At 35.6% G+C, this 16,765-nt stretch overlaps 1 protein-coding gene across 1 annotated transcript; it reads left to right on the top strand.

Moving 5' to 3' along the window:
- Positions 1 to 258: 258 nt before the first annotated feature.
- LOC137637396 (cilia- and flagella-associated protein 57 A-like) lies at positions 259 to 14,760 on the top strand. Its single transcript, XM_068369602.1, has 7 exons — positions 259 to 451; positions 2,625 to 2,689; positions 7,354 to 7,456; positions 10,229 to 10,356; positions 12,133 to 12,228; positions 12,604 to 12,770; positions 14,222 to 14,760. The coding sequence occupies exons 1-6, from the start codon at positions 259 to 261 to the stop codon at positions 12,691 to 12,693; spliced, it is 675 nt and encodes a 224-aa protein (XP_068225703.1). The 3' UTR covers positions 12,694 to 12,770; positions 14,222 to 14,760.
- Positions 14,761 to 16,765: the final 2,005 nt, after the last annotated feature.

Genomic DNA, 16,765 nt, shown 5'->3' with positions numbered 1-16,765 from the left:
CCCCTCGTCCCGTCCCTTTTAGTCGCCTCTTACGACCCGCAGGGATAACGTTGGCGCTATTCTAATTGTTTTATGCCCCCGCGGCCACAGGGGGCATAAATACAAATTATTATTATTATTATATTTGTTAATTGTATCTAAGCTACAATTCTAGTTGGAAAAGCAAGGTGCTATAAGCCCAAGGGCTCCAACATGGAAAAATAGCTTAGTGGGGGAATGATACAAGGCTCATCCAAATTCTTCAAGTTTATATTGACAATGTATTTTATTTTTTGCAAGGATATGGAACTGGCTGACATTCAGGCTAAGAAGTTTGAAATGGATTGCATGACAGCAATGAATGTTTTAAAAAACCAGACATGTCAGTCGAAGGATGTAAAGCGCGCCACTATGAGGCTTGCTGACATGCACAATATTGCATTGAAGGAATATCAATCTCTTGTTCGTGTCGGTAAGTGTAGCACAGTTCTTAATTTTTGAAATTCAGAATAAAGCATATGGTTTTTTTTTTTTTTTTTCTCCAGGAAAGGAAGTTGTTTACAATCTTAACCCTTTTACCCCCAAAGGACGTACTGGTACATTTCACAAAACTCATCCTTTTACCCCCATGGACGTACTGGTACGTCCTTGCAAAAAAATGCTAAAAAAATATTTTTTTCCATATTTTTGATAATTTTTTGAGAAAATTCAGGCATTTTCCAAGAGAATGAGACCAACCTGACCTCTCTATGACAAAAATTAAGGCTCTTAGAACAATATGAAAAAAATATACTGCAAAATGTGCTGGGGAAAAAAATAACCCCTTGGGGGTTAGGGGTTGGAAATTTCCAAATAGCCGGGGGTAAAAGGGTTAATGCATCTCTCAGAGAGGTTCAGACATCTTTCCAATATTTTAAAGTAGCATCAGCAAGGATATTTTCAACTGTGGCCTTGTGTTAAAGAAAAGTCTTGTACCTGAATGAGATTTATACAGATATCTGTTGTAGGATCGTTAGTAAACCAAAGAAATTCTTGAAATATAAAACAGTTTAGGTATGACATATATATTGTAACATTGTTACTGAACTCAAGATATTTTATATTTGATTATTTCTAATTACCTATAGTTTATTTATTAAGTTATTTTATATTTAATTATTTCTAATTACTTAGTTTATTTTCTTGATTTCTTTTCATCACTAGGCTATTTCCTTGTTGGTAGCACCTTGCTTTTCCAACTAGGGTTGTAGCTTAGCTAACAATAACAATAATGATAATGCTAATAATAATAATAGTGATAGTAATAGCCTTGGTTGAAGTTTTCATAAAGAGTAAGGTTATTAGTTCATACACACTCAGGGCTAGGGGCTGTGTGCATAGTTAGACTACCTTCGTTATGACATAAGAAAACTGATTATTAGGTATTGAACCATACATAGTTGTCAGGCTCTCTCCTAACCCGTGACTTTTCTGTAATTGAGGAGTGGGCTAACCTAGTGCGATCCTCTTCCCTCACCCACTGTATAAGGTCCACTATATGTTGATAGAGGTTTCATAATTTCTTCTTTCAAGCTGCCAATATAGAGAATTTATTCTGTTGATAGTTACAGAGGCTTCATAATACACTCATCTTTCTGCCAATAAAGAGAATTATTTTCTGATAGTTACAAAGACTTCATAATTCATTCTGATTTCAAGCAGCCAATGAAGGGGATTTCTTGTTGATAGTTACAGAGGCTTCATAATGCACTTCTTTCAAGTTGTCAATAAAGAGAATTTCTTTTCTGTTGATAGAGGAGGCATAATTCATTCTTCTTTCAAGCTGCCAATAAAGAGAATTTCTTTTCTGTTGATAATTAGAGGCATCATAATTCATTCTTCTTTCAAGCTGCCCATTAAAAGAATTTTTTTTCCTAAACATGTTTATGACATAAATTTAGGCAGTAGCACCTTAAGGTATCAGATGAATTGTTATAGTAATTATTTTCTATATGCCTTACTCGGACATGATGCATTTTTGGGGAAATCTTTTTAATTGAGTGTTAGGTGTAATATTTAGTTTATTCTAATGCTAAAAGCCCTTTTGAGTAGCTGTTCACGTTGGGATAACTTGAAAATGTTCTAGTGCATTATAGGGTCATTGTTATCTATTAGATATTTTTTGCGTATCAGGTTTATTTTAACCCTTTTACCCCCAGACTCTTTGGAAATTTCCAACCCTTAACCCCCAAGGGGTTATTTTTTTCCCCAGCACATTTTGCAGTATATTTTTTTTGAATTGCTCTAACAGCCTTAATTATTGTCATAGAGAGGTCAGGTTGGTCTCATTTTCTTGGAAAATGCCTGAATTTTCTCAAAAAACTTTTCAAAAATATGAAAAAAAAAATTTATTTAGCATCTTTTTTGCAAGGACGTACCGGTACGTCCAAGGGGGTAAAGGGATGGCTTTTGTGAAACGTACCAGTACGTCCTTTGGGGGTAAAAGGGTTAAGCATTTTGATTAGATTTGATGCCAGTAAGGTGTGAGGTAGCTAGACAACCAGTTAGATTTGGTCAATAATATATTCAATTTTAAACTAATTGGTACTTGAATTAGTATATTGAGTTTTACTTGTTGAGTTTCATGGTATCTTTATCTATTCCAGATATCAAAAGAAAATTATCCGAGGAGCTAGCAAGGCTGAAAGAAAAGTATAAAGAGACTGATAAGGTAAGTATCTTGAGTAATTCGTTGCAATCCAAAGTTTAAATACTAATTGGTAATAATTTATCATTACTGATTTATTTGGCATGACCAATATTATATACTGTATACTACATTGTACTTTGCATATTTTTAAGCAATATTATAAAGACTGTACTCTGGTCTGTACTCTAGTATCTTAGTGTTTTACGAGAATAGCAAAAGGTACATTTATATACCAAGGCACTTCCCCAATTTTTGGGGGGTAGCTGACATCAAACAAATGAAGCAAAAAAAAAAAGGGGGGGACCTCTCCTCTATGTTCCTCCCAGCCTGACAAGGGACTCAACCAAGTTCGGCTAGTACTGCTAGGGTGCCACAACCCACCCTCCCCCTTTATCCACCACAGATGAAGCTTCATAACGCTGAATCCCCTACTGCTTCTACCTCTGCGGTCATCCAAGGCACCTGAAGAAGCAGGAGGGCCTACCGGAACTGCGTCACAATCGCTCGTCATTCATTCCTATTTCTAGCACGCTCTCTTGCCTCTCTCACATCTATCCTCCTATCACCCAGAGCTTCCTTCACTCCATCCATCCACCCAAAGGTAACAGACCTTATTTTATGCTCAGTTCTTCTGGAGGCATATATACTTTGTGGTGTGTTTTTAATGCAGACAAAACAATTATTTGCTTGCTATCTCAGATACGTCTTTACTGTTTCAAGTAGAGATGTTTGTTTATATTTTCCTCTTTGGAGAAGGACTGTTGAGATATTACAAGGATGCTTTTGAATGCTTCAATTTCAGATTATTATTATTATTAGTTAAGCTACAACTCTGGTTGTAAAAGCAGAATGTTAGCCCAAGCGCTCCAACAAGGAAAGCATCCCAGAGAGAATCAAAATAAATTATTAGCAAATAACCTATACATAAGTAATGAGTAAAATAATATAAAGTATTCTCAGAAATGTAACAATGTTAAAATTGACCAGTCATATTTAAACTATAGGAGACTTATGTCAACCTGTTCACCAGAAAAGATTTTACAAAAATTTTTAACTTTTGAAGTTCCACCGACTACTGTTTAGATCATTCCACAATCTGGTCACTGCGGGAATAAAACTAATGGAATACTTTGTAGTGTTGTCTTATGATGGAGAAGGCATGACTGTTGGAATTAAGTGCATACCTGGTACTATGTACTGGATGGTAGAATGAGATCCGAGTGCATTATAGGTCTAAATTTTGGGAAATCTTACACTTCTTTTAGAATAAAACTGAACAAGGTTATATTCAATAGGAGGAGTTATGCTAAAATAACTTGGTATATTTTATAAAAGTACAGTATACCATTTATTTTTTGTCTTCATTTTCCACCTTACTAAAGAAAAATCAGTTTTGTATGTGCATAATTAAAAGGGCTTATGAATTACATAATATCCAGAAAACAAGTAAAACTATGATTTAATAATTTTGCTTTTAGAAATTTGATTAAAGAAAAACATTCTGCCAAAGGTACTGGTACTTTATTCTTGTATTTCACAGTCTTCAGATGACTATTCAACAGGAATTTTAGGGATGCAGTAGCCAAACTTCCCAGCCTGGCAATCTGTTGGATGGGGATTTGAAACCCGCTGAAGCTCGATAGTACCTGTGAGTGTCTGCAGCCTCACTATCCTTGTGAGCAAGGGATGAAGTTTTAGTGGGAGCTTATAGGTGTACCTGCTGAGTTATCAGCAGCCATTGCTTGGCCCTCCCTGGTCTAATATGAGGAGGAGAGGGCTTGGCTAGTGATCATATCTGTATATGGTCGGTCCTACGATGTTGTCCTATCCCTTGTCTCTGCCATTCATGAGCGACTTTTCTACCTTCAACTCCTTTTTTTCAGTCACTATTTCAGAACTCATAGTGTAAAGTGACAATACAGTAATAACCACCAAAGAAGAAATACTGTTAACTTAACATTCACTACCCATAGACTGAACTGATGCGAGGAAGTGAGGAAATGTGTGTGTGCAGCATAATCACATTCATAATAACCCTTTTACTCCCAAAAGACGTACGTTTCACAAAACTCGTCCCTTTACCCCCATGGACGTACCGGTACGTCCTCGCAAAAAAATTGCTATTTAAATTTTTTTTTGCATATTTTTGATAATTTTTTGAGAAACTTTAGGCATTTTCCAAGAGAATGAAACCAACCTGAACTCTGTATGACGAAAATTAAGGCTGTTAGAGCAATTTAAAAAAAAATATACTGCAAAATGTGCTTGAAAAAAAAAAATAACCCCTGGGGGTTAAGGGTTGGAAAGTTCCAAATAGCCTGGGGGTAAAAGGGTTAAAGGTTAAAGGTATTAGGTGTCACTTTCAGTTTCATCTGAAAAGATACTCTTCAGAATGTCAGAGATGCTCATCAGAATGTCCGTTGGACAAGTCCTACCCCCCAACAACAACAACAGTAACCTCGCCAGAAAACGGTTCAAACCCTTGTACAGAGCGGGACTTTATCTCCCAGCCTTGTGAATGCAAGGCTAAGGCATTATCGCTGTACTAGCAAGGAGGCAGAAATTGCTGTAGTTTATAATCCATCCATATCCAGTTTGATTTTGTAGTAGTTACAGGTATTTGTTTTTATTCAAAGCACTCAGGATAACCCCCATGCAGTTTTTATTACACTAATATGGAAAACAAAGTAATTTTCTGATTCAAAGTGATGGCCTCATTTGAAGTTTACAGTGTTAGCTGTCATGTAATGTTGAAATGATAGATTCTATTAGATATTAGTACCGTGGGGCCACAACTATCCCTGATATAAGCCAATTGTAGGGGGTAGTCTGTTTTTTGCTCTAAGACTCAAGGCATTGTCCAGCTTGCTGACTAACACAAATAGAATAGAGATAATTCAATTATATTCTTTGGCTCTGTTTGTTAATTTTCAGATTCAGTTGTTGCTGTAGATACAGGACTGACAATTAAGAATAATTGATGATGGTGAGATTTTAGAGTATATATTAATCACTTTTCAGTTTGATAATTTTTGTCATACTGTACAGTATAATGTCTCATTTTGATTTCAGAGAATAAACATATGAAATGGGAAAAGGAGAAGCATTTCACAACCCATTGTGATTATATAAGAAAATGTATTAAGCTATTCCTGGAATGGTTGTGATAAAAAAGTAGTAAATTACATTTTACTTTTATTTACTGTACAGAGAAATGACATGGCGATGTGATAGGACAGAGACAGTAGGATTAATAGGAGGGAGTTGTGTTTGTTTAAACAAGTAAAAGAGAGGGTGGATTAAATGTTTACCATGAAATGGGCACAGTATGTGGTAGGTAGTAGACTGGCCAAGGCACCATCCACCCGTTGAGGTACTACTGCTAGAGAGTTAATGTGTCCTTTGACTAGCCAGATAGCATTACCCTGGATCACTCTCTGGTTACAGCTCATTTTTTCTTTGCTTACACTTACACTGAATAATCTGGCCTATTTACTAATTTTCCTCCTTCCTCATACACCTGACAGCACTAAAATAACCGCAAATTTCTTCTTCATGGAACTGTAATTATTCATTGACTACTTTCCACTTGGTAAGGGTAGAAGACACTCTAGCTATGGCAAACAGCTCTTCTAGGAGTACACTCAAAAATCAAACCTATGAACTCTAGTTTTGGATAAGGCCATAGCCTCTGTACCATGGCCTTCCTTTCTTCATTGGACTATTATTCCTGTTGGAACCCTTGGGCTTATAGCATCCTGCTTTTCCACCTAGAGTTGTAGCTTATCTGCTAATAATAGTATTGAGTAAAAGGTGACATGATGTATATCATCGTCAGTCATCTGTCTAAGATTCATGATCAAGTCCTTTTGTAATTCAAATAATAGTATTGAGTAAAAGGTGACATGATGTATATCATCGTCAGTCATCTGTCTAAGATTCATGATCAAGTCCTTTTGTAATTCAAATAATAGTATTGAGTAAAAGGTGACATGATGTATATCATCGTCAGTCATCTGTCTAAGATTCATGATCAAGTCCTTTTGTAATTCAAATCCGCACTGCTGTTCAGTGCTATTTTTCAGGATCCATTAGATTGTTTTAAAGAAATATAACTTCTCATAGTTTTATTTCACGGATAAAGGTGGAGGACGGTCTGTGGCATCATAGCAGTACCAACCAAGTTCGTCCGAGTCCAACCTCAGCCAGTGAGGAAAGATACATACATACATATACCATGGCACTTCCCCCAATTTTGGGGGTTAGCCAACATCAACAAAGAAACAAAAACAAAAAGGGGACCTCTACTCTCTACGTTCCTCCCAGACTAACAAGGGACTTAACCGAGTTCAGCTGGTACTGCTAGGGTGTCACAGCCCAACCTCCCACATTTCCACCACAGATGAAGCTTCATACTGCTGAGTCCCCTACTGCTGCTACCCCCGCGGTCATCTAAGACATCGGAGGCAGCAGCAGGGCCTACCGGAACTGCGTCACAATTGCTCGCCATTCATTCCTGTTTCTAGCACACACTCTTGCGTTCTTTTATTTTTCTTTTTCGATGTCGGCTACCTCCCAAAGTTGGGGAAAGTGCCACGGTATATAGACTAGAACTTATTCCATATTAGTTTGTAGTGCTTGTGTGCAATTTCTTTTTGTGCATCATATATAACTTCTCTTCACAGGCACATCATAAAGAACTTGAAGACTTTTACATAGCTTTCCTGAAGGAAATCACAAGTAAATCAAACATATTTGTCGAGACTGTGGAGAAATTGGAAAATGAAGGTTAGTTTCTGTTAACCCTTTTACCCCCAAAGGATGTACTGGTACGTTTCACAAAAGCCATCCCTTTACCCCCATGGACATACTGGTACGTCCTTGCTATAAAAATGATTGTTTTCATATTTTTGACAATTTTTTGAGAAAATTCAGGCATTTTCCAAGAGAATGAGACCAACCTGACCTCTCTGACAAAAATTAAGGCTGTTAGAGCAATTTAAAAAAAAATATACTGCAAAATGTGCTGGGAAAAAAAATAGCCCCCCGGGGGTTTAAGGGTTGGAAATTTCCAAATAGCCTGGGGGTTAAGGGTTGGAAATTTCCAAATAGCCTGGGGGTTAAGGGTTGGAAATTTCCAAATAGCCTGGGGGTTAAAGGGTTAATTGGTTTCAGTTTTGACATTTTGTTCAAAGTACGTGATTATATTTGCCTGATAAGAATTCTTTTTCTGGTAAGGGGTTTCCTTATACTACGGTATATTATATAATGATCATTGTGATTTTTGAAAAGTTGAATATAGGAAATAAATATCAACCATTGATTTATGATATTTCGTTGATCAGCTTGCTGGGACATATTACAGTGTACAGATATTGATATATTTTTTGATGTTATGATTTAGTACAGAAATCTAAAAGATATTGTGGCCGTTTTGAAGATAGATGTTTGTATAAAGTCTGGTACTGGACCTTGATTCAAGTATCATTTATTTTCACAGCAATGATAAAAACAAACAAGAAATATTCATTATGATACTAAAATTCATAACTTCATGGTTACTGTGGTGGAATAGAACTAAAGAAATGAATAAACTGCAAGAGAAGTCATGAACACTTAAGGTAACATATTTTAAGAACAATATCATCAAAACATATAAACTATAAAAAGAGACTTATGCTAGCATGTTAAACCTAGAAACTTTTGGATGATAGCAATTTTTTAAATAATTATTTATTTTCAAAACATGTATAGGACTTTAAATCACTTCAGTGCGAATTTCTTACTTGGGCGAAAATCTGCTTATGTCGATTCTGTTAGGTTAATTTAATGACGTAGGGTGAGAGATTGTTGTACAGTAATTAATTCTTTGCTTGACTACGCTTCTGGTAAAGTTCTGGTGAAAATAATAAGCTTGTACATTCAGTCTATCAATGATTAAGGTATATAAAATAAAATTAAACGTACTTTGATCCTGCAGTCGGCCTAAATGAGATATGTTCCAAGAAGCTATTTGTTAACCCTTTTACCCCCAATGGACGCACTGGTACGTTTCACAAAACTCATCCCCTTACCCCCCATGGACTTACCGGTACGTCCTTGCAAAAAAACTGCTATTTACATTTTTTTTGCATATTTTTTATAACTTTGAGAAACTTTAGGCATTTTCCAAAATAATGAGACCAACCTGACCTCTCTATGATGAAAATTACGGCTGTTAAAGCAATTTCAAAAAAATATATTGCATTATGTGCTTAAAAAAAAAAAAAAAAAAAAAAAAAACCCTGGGGGTTAAGGGTTGGAAAGTTCCAAATAGCTTAGGGGTAAAAGGGTTTATTGAATTTTATTAAATTATGGCCTAGGGTAAGTCTAATAACTTCCATGCCCTTAATTTCCAGTTACAAAACTCAAATAATAGTCTTTTATATGAAATAATTCAAAGGTTATTTGCACTTGTCATTTTGCTTACTTTATTAAATGATATAATATGGTTTTATAACAATATTCCTTGATCTTATTACAGTATATGAACGTGGATACAATATCTGAAATTTCTGATTTCATTTGGATTTTTGTATGTATCTGCGAATGTTCGCAAGTTGAGGACCTTATTTTATATAAGGATTCTTGGTGCTGTTTTGGTATGCGATCTCAAAGTTGTGCTTTTGCTTTGGTATGCGATCTCGCTTGACAGTAGCGATCTCACTACTGTTCACTGCGAAGCAAGAACCATTAGATTTTCTAAAAAATATATATGTATATATACTTGGAATAATTAGCTAAGAAATAATCAATCATTGATGATAGCGTGCAGGAATAATTAGCTAAGAAATAATCAATCATTGATGATAGCGTGCAGGAATAATTAGCTAAGAAATAATCAATCATTGATGATAGCGTGCAGGAATAATTAGCTAAGAAATAATCAATCATTGATGATAGCGTGCAGGAATAATTAGCTAAGAAATAATCAATCATTGATGAAAGCGTGCAGGAATAATTAGCTAAGAAATAATCAATCATTGATGTTAGCGTGCGCAGCTCAACATCACCACTTGCCAGTGCATACGAAGCTAGATGTTTTAAATTGTTCGCGAGTGAAGTGAGCGCACGGCGAAGCAAGAACCATTAGATCTTCTAGTAACGGCTCCTCACGTAAGATTCCCAGACTGGGTTCATTCTGTTTGGGGTGCGGATATCTATGGTTATCTACGGATACGTCCCTGATTATACACGATATCTTAGGATAGTTGTTCCGGGGGGTTAGAACCCCGTGATACCTGACGGTAATTCCTTGTGGTGATATCACTCGCAGACATATTATACAGTAGGAAGCTGCTGGAAGGACTCTCCATCAGGACGACGTGGCTATCTCACCCGAAAATAGATTTTTATGTCAAAATCAGTTTTTTTTTTTTTTTTTTTTTTTTTTTTTTCCTCATTAAAAATTTTGAGATCGTTTATCAAAGCAAAAGAATAATTTCTGAGATCACTTCATAAATGAGATCGCATATAAAAACGGAACCGAATTCTTTAGTTCACCCACTTTCATCTTCACAGGATTGCTGGATGATGAAGCTCGTACCCATGAGTTGGCGGTGCAACATGATAAGATACTCGCGTTGAAGGTAGAATTGGAAGAGACGGAGGCAACGAGATCGCAGGAATTTTCTGAAATAAAAATGACGGTGAGTGAAAAAGTATTTAGATTTAAATAAGACTTACTTTATCGTTATATAAAGGTCAGATACAGTATCTATATTAGTACAGGAAAAAGTGTATTTGATTTAGAAAAAAGTATTTTCTTTGCATGAAAGCCAGATGTCTACATTTTTCAACTTCCATGCGAAGTACATTGTTCTACAGTAAAGCACTTAATCATTATTTTACAAAGTAGAGTCAGAAGCTGGTGTTTTTAAGGCTATTCAACTTATATATCATATTAACTTCTAGTTGAATTTTTAGATTTATATCCGAAGCAGGTCTTCTTAATGCTATTTAACTTTTATAACATATTTACTTCTTTGGTTTTAATTGAATATTCTTTTAATCTTTATTTATAATAAACGATATTGGCGTCAATGACCTTTGATGTCAGGATGTCAGAGAACTTCAAATCAATTGATCAATTACAAAGTAGAAACTGTCATGAAGTTGGGGAAAATGACAATGGAAATTTTATGTGGAATGTGAATCTATCTGTAGTGTTTTATTTTAACACTAAGTTCCTAAATATATAATTGTCCTTGATTACTGATACTATATCCATTGATTAAGATGATTTACACAGGAAAATTATAATGGTTTATATTCCCTGTTATTACTTCCTTGTAGTCACCAGGTATAAACTAGTTCAAATTTTTGGAAGATTTTATATTGACAAAACAATCTTGAGTTAAATATTCCTGAACCTAGCAATGAAACAAATTTCTTTAGAACTGGTTTTGATTCATGAAAAAAACTGTAATATGACAAATTGTATGTGTCCTTGATTGTAAAATCTTATCAAGCATGACAGGTCCTTGAATGTAGGTTTAATATGAAGGGACTCTTTCTATTGAAGATTTTGGTGTTGATATTTTTGTTGAACTGTTATGTTCATCTTATATTACTTTTTTTTTATTGTTCGAATTAGGGTACAGTTTATGGGATATATAAAAGGGTTGCAAACTAAATAAAAATTTAAAGGAATAGTAAGAGAGGTATTATTAGTGTTTGGGTTGAATAGATGGTTTCATTTCAGGGTTATTTCTTGGTATCCAGTTATAATGCATAATGGTTCTTCTTATAACCTGTATTTCACATCCTTAACATTTTATATTGAAAGTTTAAAGGTTTCTCATGAATGTCAGAGGCAAGGGATATTGACGGTGACCCTAGAGACTGATTATATACTCATATGATCAATGCCCAAGTCCCCTCTCCATCAAATTAGGACAATGGAGGACCAGGCAATGGGTGCTGATGACTCCACAGGAAATCTATAAGCTTCCCAAGACCCCCATCTCTTGCTCACAAGGATAGAAGATTGCAGACACTGCTAGAAACTATTGACCTTGAGTGGGTCTCGCCCCTGTCCAACAGATCGCTAGGTATGGATGTTGTGTTGGGCTGGTGGTAGCGTCCTTGCCTGGCGATTGCCAGACTGGGTTTTGAGTCCTGCTCAAACTTTAAGTTTCTTTGGTTGCTGTAACCTTACCATTCTTGTGAGCTAAGGATGGGGTTTTTGGGTAGCCTGTAGGTCTACCTGCTAAGTTGTCGTCAGCCATTGCCTGGCCATCCTTGATCCTAGCTTAGGTGGAGACTGGCTTGGGAGCTGATCATATGTAATATGGTCAGTCTCTAGGGCATGTCACGCTTAAAATGGTAATGTCACTGTCTCTAACCTCTGCCATTCATGAGTTGAAAAGAAAAGAAGAAAGGTAGGCTTACTTCAACCACACTACTTTTTTTTATTGTTCCAGAACGATGCTGAGCTGGAAAAACTAAGGGATCAAATAACAAAATATCAGCAATGTCAATCATCTTCTGCCGTTGCAAAAATGGATCTTATTTCTAGTGTAAGTCACTATTTAGTGAATACTTATTAATATGTTGTTTCTTTGTAGCATTGAATGGAATTTTATTGTTTTAAAATCTGCAGTAAAGTAATCTGCATTGAAGTAATTTATTTGCGTTAAAGTAAGAAAGTTATATTCATTAAAGTGAGCTAGTTATTTGCGTGAAATTGATCAAGATATTTTCATTAAAGTTATTTGCCATTCAAGTAAGAAAGTTACTTGCATTAACTTAAGCAAATTATTTGAATTAAAGTAAGCCACTTATTTGAATTGAAGTAAAAAAGTGATACTAATTAAAGTAAGCAAATTAATATATGAATTACAATTCTTAGTGAAAGACTTATTACAAAACTGCATTCTCAATTTTACAAACAGAAGTTGCAAGCAGTGAGACGTAGGTACGACCCCAAGCTCAGCCAATTGGAACTGGAGGTAACGGATAAGAAGCGGAGAATGCTGCCCTGAAGAGGAACTCGACAGTTTGTAGGAAGTTTTGAAACACCAGGAGTGTCTGAACGTTGCCCGGGACGGATCGAGCTCAAGTAGGATATGACGTACTTGTGTTCTCTCTCTCTCTCTCTCTCTCTCTCTCTCTCTCTCTCTCTCTCTCTCTCTCTCTCTCTCTCTCTCTCTCTCTCTCTCTCATATATATTAGGAAGAGCATGCCACAATCTGGTCACAGCTGGAATAAAGATTCTAAACTACTGTGTTGAGCATTATGATGAAGAAGGAAAGACTGTTAGAATTAACTGCATAATAAGTACTACTTTTATGATGGTATGGGCTGGTTCTCTAAGTATTCATAGATAAGTATTCTTTTCACTCTTCGGTTTCCCCTGTAACTGTAACATATCTTTGAGGTAATTTTAAAGGCTTAAAGGCCGCTTATGAATTGTAGAGGCAAGGGACAGTAACATTGCCCTATCAAATAGGACAATGCCCTAGAGACTGACCACACATACATATGAACAGCGCCCAAGCCCCCTCCACCCAAGCTAGGGTCAAGGAGGACCAGGCAATGGCTGCTGGTGACTCAGTAGATAGACCTATAGGCTCCCTCAAACCCCCCATCCTTAGCTCACAAGGTTGGTGAGATTGCAGCGACCAAAGTTTTTTGCACCAGTTTCTCTCCATACCATTATAAAATGTATTTGTTGTGCTCGATTTCATTCTCCTTCCCAATTGAAGAGCGTGTCCTGTCAGCCGTAATGTTACCTCAAATGTCTCATGGCGTTGATAACGATTCGTAACAGTTCTCAAAGACCTCCCGAGTGACGGGATGACGCCATAGTTTGAGCGGGACTTGAACCCCAGTCTGGCATTCGCCAGTCAGAGACTTTACCACATCAGCCACCACAACCCTATGTTTGATGTTCAAGCCGCCACCCACCTGCTTATTAATTAAAATGGGCATCGGAGACTTACAATTATGACGTCGAATAATTTGTAATCATTCAATTGACCATCACTTTTCTTACGTCTATTTTCCTCTGGGCTTCGGCTATCTATGGCTATTGATTTGCATGTCTTCTGGGGTTATACTCTATAACAATCATTGTTGTTATTATTATTATTATTATTATTATTATTATTATTATTATTATTATTATTATTCTTATTATTATTACTAGCCAAGCTACAACCAAAGTAGGAAAAGCAGAATACTATAAGCCCAAGGGCTAAGAGAAAAATAGCCCAGTGAGTAAAGGAAACAAGGTCATAAATAAACTACAAGAGAATAATGAGTAATTAGAATAAAATATTTTATGGATAGTAAGATTAAAACGGATTTTTCATATATAAACTAGATACTTTTAAAAAATCAAGGTGAGAAATAAAAAGGTTTTGAAGAGAAATATACCTTATTTCTCTATGAAATATAAAATTTTTTTAAAGCCTTTTTTTAGAAATTTAGTTTTATCAAAGATTATATTTTGTGTGATAGCAAGTTTCTTTTCTTTTATAGTAACCATTATCTTTTTTTATTTTACAGAGTGATTTTGATGAGCTGACGTGTTTGCCGCAAGGAATTTAATGCGGTTTCATGATAGCAGTAGAAAAAACAAGCTGACAGTGTGGGCATAATTTTTGAGGCTTCAGTTCGCCAAGAAACAATTTTAGTTTATAGTATAAGATAATAAGTTACCGTAGACTGGCATCTCTAGTTAAAGATCGGCAGACGAAAAGACATCGTCTTTCATCTTATGCCTTGAATTAAAGGTACAATTTTTTGTTCTAGTGGAAATTTATTCTATTTTTATTTTTTAATTATTAAAATCCTTTGAGATCATACAGCACCTCACCAAAGATCCCTAGTCTTAAAAAGAATTAGTGTTTGAGAATGATATAGTTTTTAAAAGATTATAGTTAATTTTACAGTACGGCACTGTAATTTTCAATGCTCATCAAATACATGTCATGATTTTGTATTTCTGTTTTGTAAAGGTACAGCTCTTTTATTGTAGTAGAATATTTTTTTTACTTGAGAAATAAACTCATTTTAGTTTTATAATTTCTTGAAAAATCTTTAAGAATGATGGAAGCTATAAGTAATTTAGTCTCCAATACTCAGTGAATGTTTTTCTATTTTATTTTGTAAGAAATATTTAAGAATGATGGAAGCTATAAGTTATTTAGTCTCCAATATTCAGTGAAAGTATTTCATAAATTTTTTTTTCAACATTGTAATGGTACATTTCTATTGTTTTAGTAGAAAATTGTTTTATTTTTTATACATTTTTGTCTCTTAATCTCTAAAAAAAATTACATATTGTAGTCTCTAATACTCAGTAAATATAATGCATGATTTTGTCTTTAAAAATTGATCTGTATTTTATTTGAATTCAAATGTTAATTTTAAATATTTAACTTAGCCGGTGAATATATAGCTGCAACTCTGTTGCTCGACAGACAAAAAACTGTACAAAAAAAACTCGCTAGCAATTGCTATACAGGTTGCGGGTGTGCTCATCAGCGCCAACTGTCGGCCAGATACCAACTCTATGTAAACAAAGACTCAATTTTCTCTCTGTCGACGTGTCGACAAGACGTACTTTACTCGCTGTTGAAACCTGGAGTTTTTCCCATCATCTTTGGTGAAGTACTATATTCTGGTTTGAGCTTTCGCAGTGCAGGTGTTTTATCTTCATCTTAAATCTTGAACTCGTTTTGGATAGATTTAATTTTTGGTGACAGAGAGTATGGACTTTCTTTGACTTTTAAATGGCCGACCCTTCCCTTAGACGGAAGTGTGTTTAGGCTTTTAGTAATTATCTTATCTCGTTATAAATTAATTATAGATTTTCCTCTTCGATTAACTTTCCATTTATAATAAACATAAAAAATAAATTTTAATGTTTTGTTTATATGCGACCTTTCCTGAGAGTAGGCGGTCCTAACTTGGAAACCGAAGTTAATCAACGTTGAGCCCTTTAAATCGTAAATAGCTTTTAAAGAGCTAAGGATTTAAAACTTTTTAAATGAAATATTTTATGAAAGATTTTCTTTGAATAGTCTTCGTACTGTTTTCAAAGATGAACTAACGTTTACTGTAGTTTATTTATGCTACGCAGTTTGCGCTCTATCGTTACGATAGAGAGAGAGTGTATCACGGTTTCACTTTGCAGAAAGAGTAAATCGATTCTGACGTTTTGTTCAGTCTTTCAAAACTTAAATGTTTTAAATTCTATTTTAAAGGAACTTTTTAATTGAAAAACCTTTCAGTTTTTTCCTTTGGTCAAATAACATGTTTTTTTGACGAAACGTAATTGGGCTCTTCTCTTAGGTGCGAAATCAACAGAGAAAGAGAGAGAGATATAGAGACGGAGGGAGAGAGAGGAGAGAAAACGTTCTGTTCAAGCGGGTAACGTTGTTCTCGAGTTACTCTCGTCCCTAGTCTCTGTACGGGGAGAAAGGATAAAACGTTTTTAGTTTTATTCTCGTCCCCAGGCAATGTACGGTGAGAGATTGAAAACATAGTTTTGAATGAACTAGTGTTTATTCTCTTCCCCAGCCACTGAATTTTTTTATCTTAAAAGATGTTTACTGTTTTTTTGCTGGTATTAATATGCTTGCATTATACGCCTGATTTCGCATTTACTACCTTTTGATGAGGGTAGAATTGCGTGCTTCAGGTAGAAATCAGTAAAAGGTTCGATTTCAGTGTAATAAGTGCAAAACAGAAAATCGTAGTGATAAAGTGATATTGCGCAAACTGTTACAGTGTTGCGTCCGAGGGTTCGTCTGTTCGTGCCTGTCGTTCACCTAGTCCGGGACCTCTTGCAAGCTCCCAAGCCCAGGGGAGAAGTAATGTCATACGACTTATGGGTTCGAGAGGCCTTGATCAGCGAACAGACGTTTCCCTCTATGGTATCGGGTGTATCTTACCAAGATCTCCCCTACCATAAGGCGAGAGAGACGTTTTTTCTCCTCGTCATCCGAAGGCTTTTCGCATAAGAAACCTGTAACAAGGTTTCGAGACCCTTAAGCGAAAGTCAGTCCTTTCAGGACAGGTCCAGCATCCTGGTTGCAGCCATTA

Source organism: Palaemon carinicauda, unplaced genomic scaffold (genome assembly GCF_036898095.1).
Source record: "Palaemon carinicauda isolate YSFRI2023 unplaced genomic scaffold, ASM3689809v2 scaffold70, whole genome shotgun sequence".
In the NCBI taxonomy this organism is placed as follows: Eukaryota; Metazoa; Arthropoda; class Malacostraca; order Decapoda; family Palaemonidae; genus Palaemon; species Palaemon carinicauda.
The sequence above is the reverse complement of the archived record's forward strand: the minus strand, read 5'-3'. Positions and strand labels throughout refer to the sequence as shown.

Excerpts from the sequence above, each read along its gene's own strand:
- LOC137637396 (XM_068369602.1), top strand. The coding sequence starts at position 259 with ATGTATTTTATTTTTTGCAAGGATATGGAACTGGCTGACATTCAGGCT. Across the intron at positions 2,690-7,353 it reads AGTATAAAGAGACTGATAAG|GCACATCATAAAGAACTTGA; the intron begins GTAAGTATCTTG and ends TTCTCTTCACAG. Across the intron at positions 12,229-12,603 it reads AAATGGATCTTATTTCTAGT|AAGTTGCAAGCAGTGAGACG; the intron begins GTAAGTCACTAT and ends TTTTACAAACAG.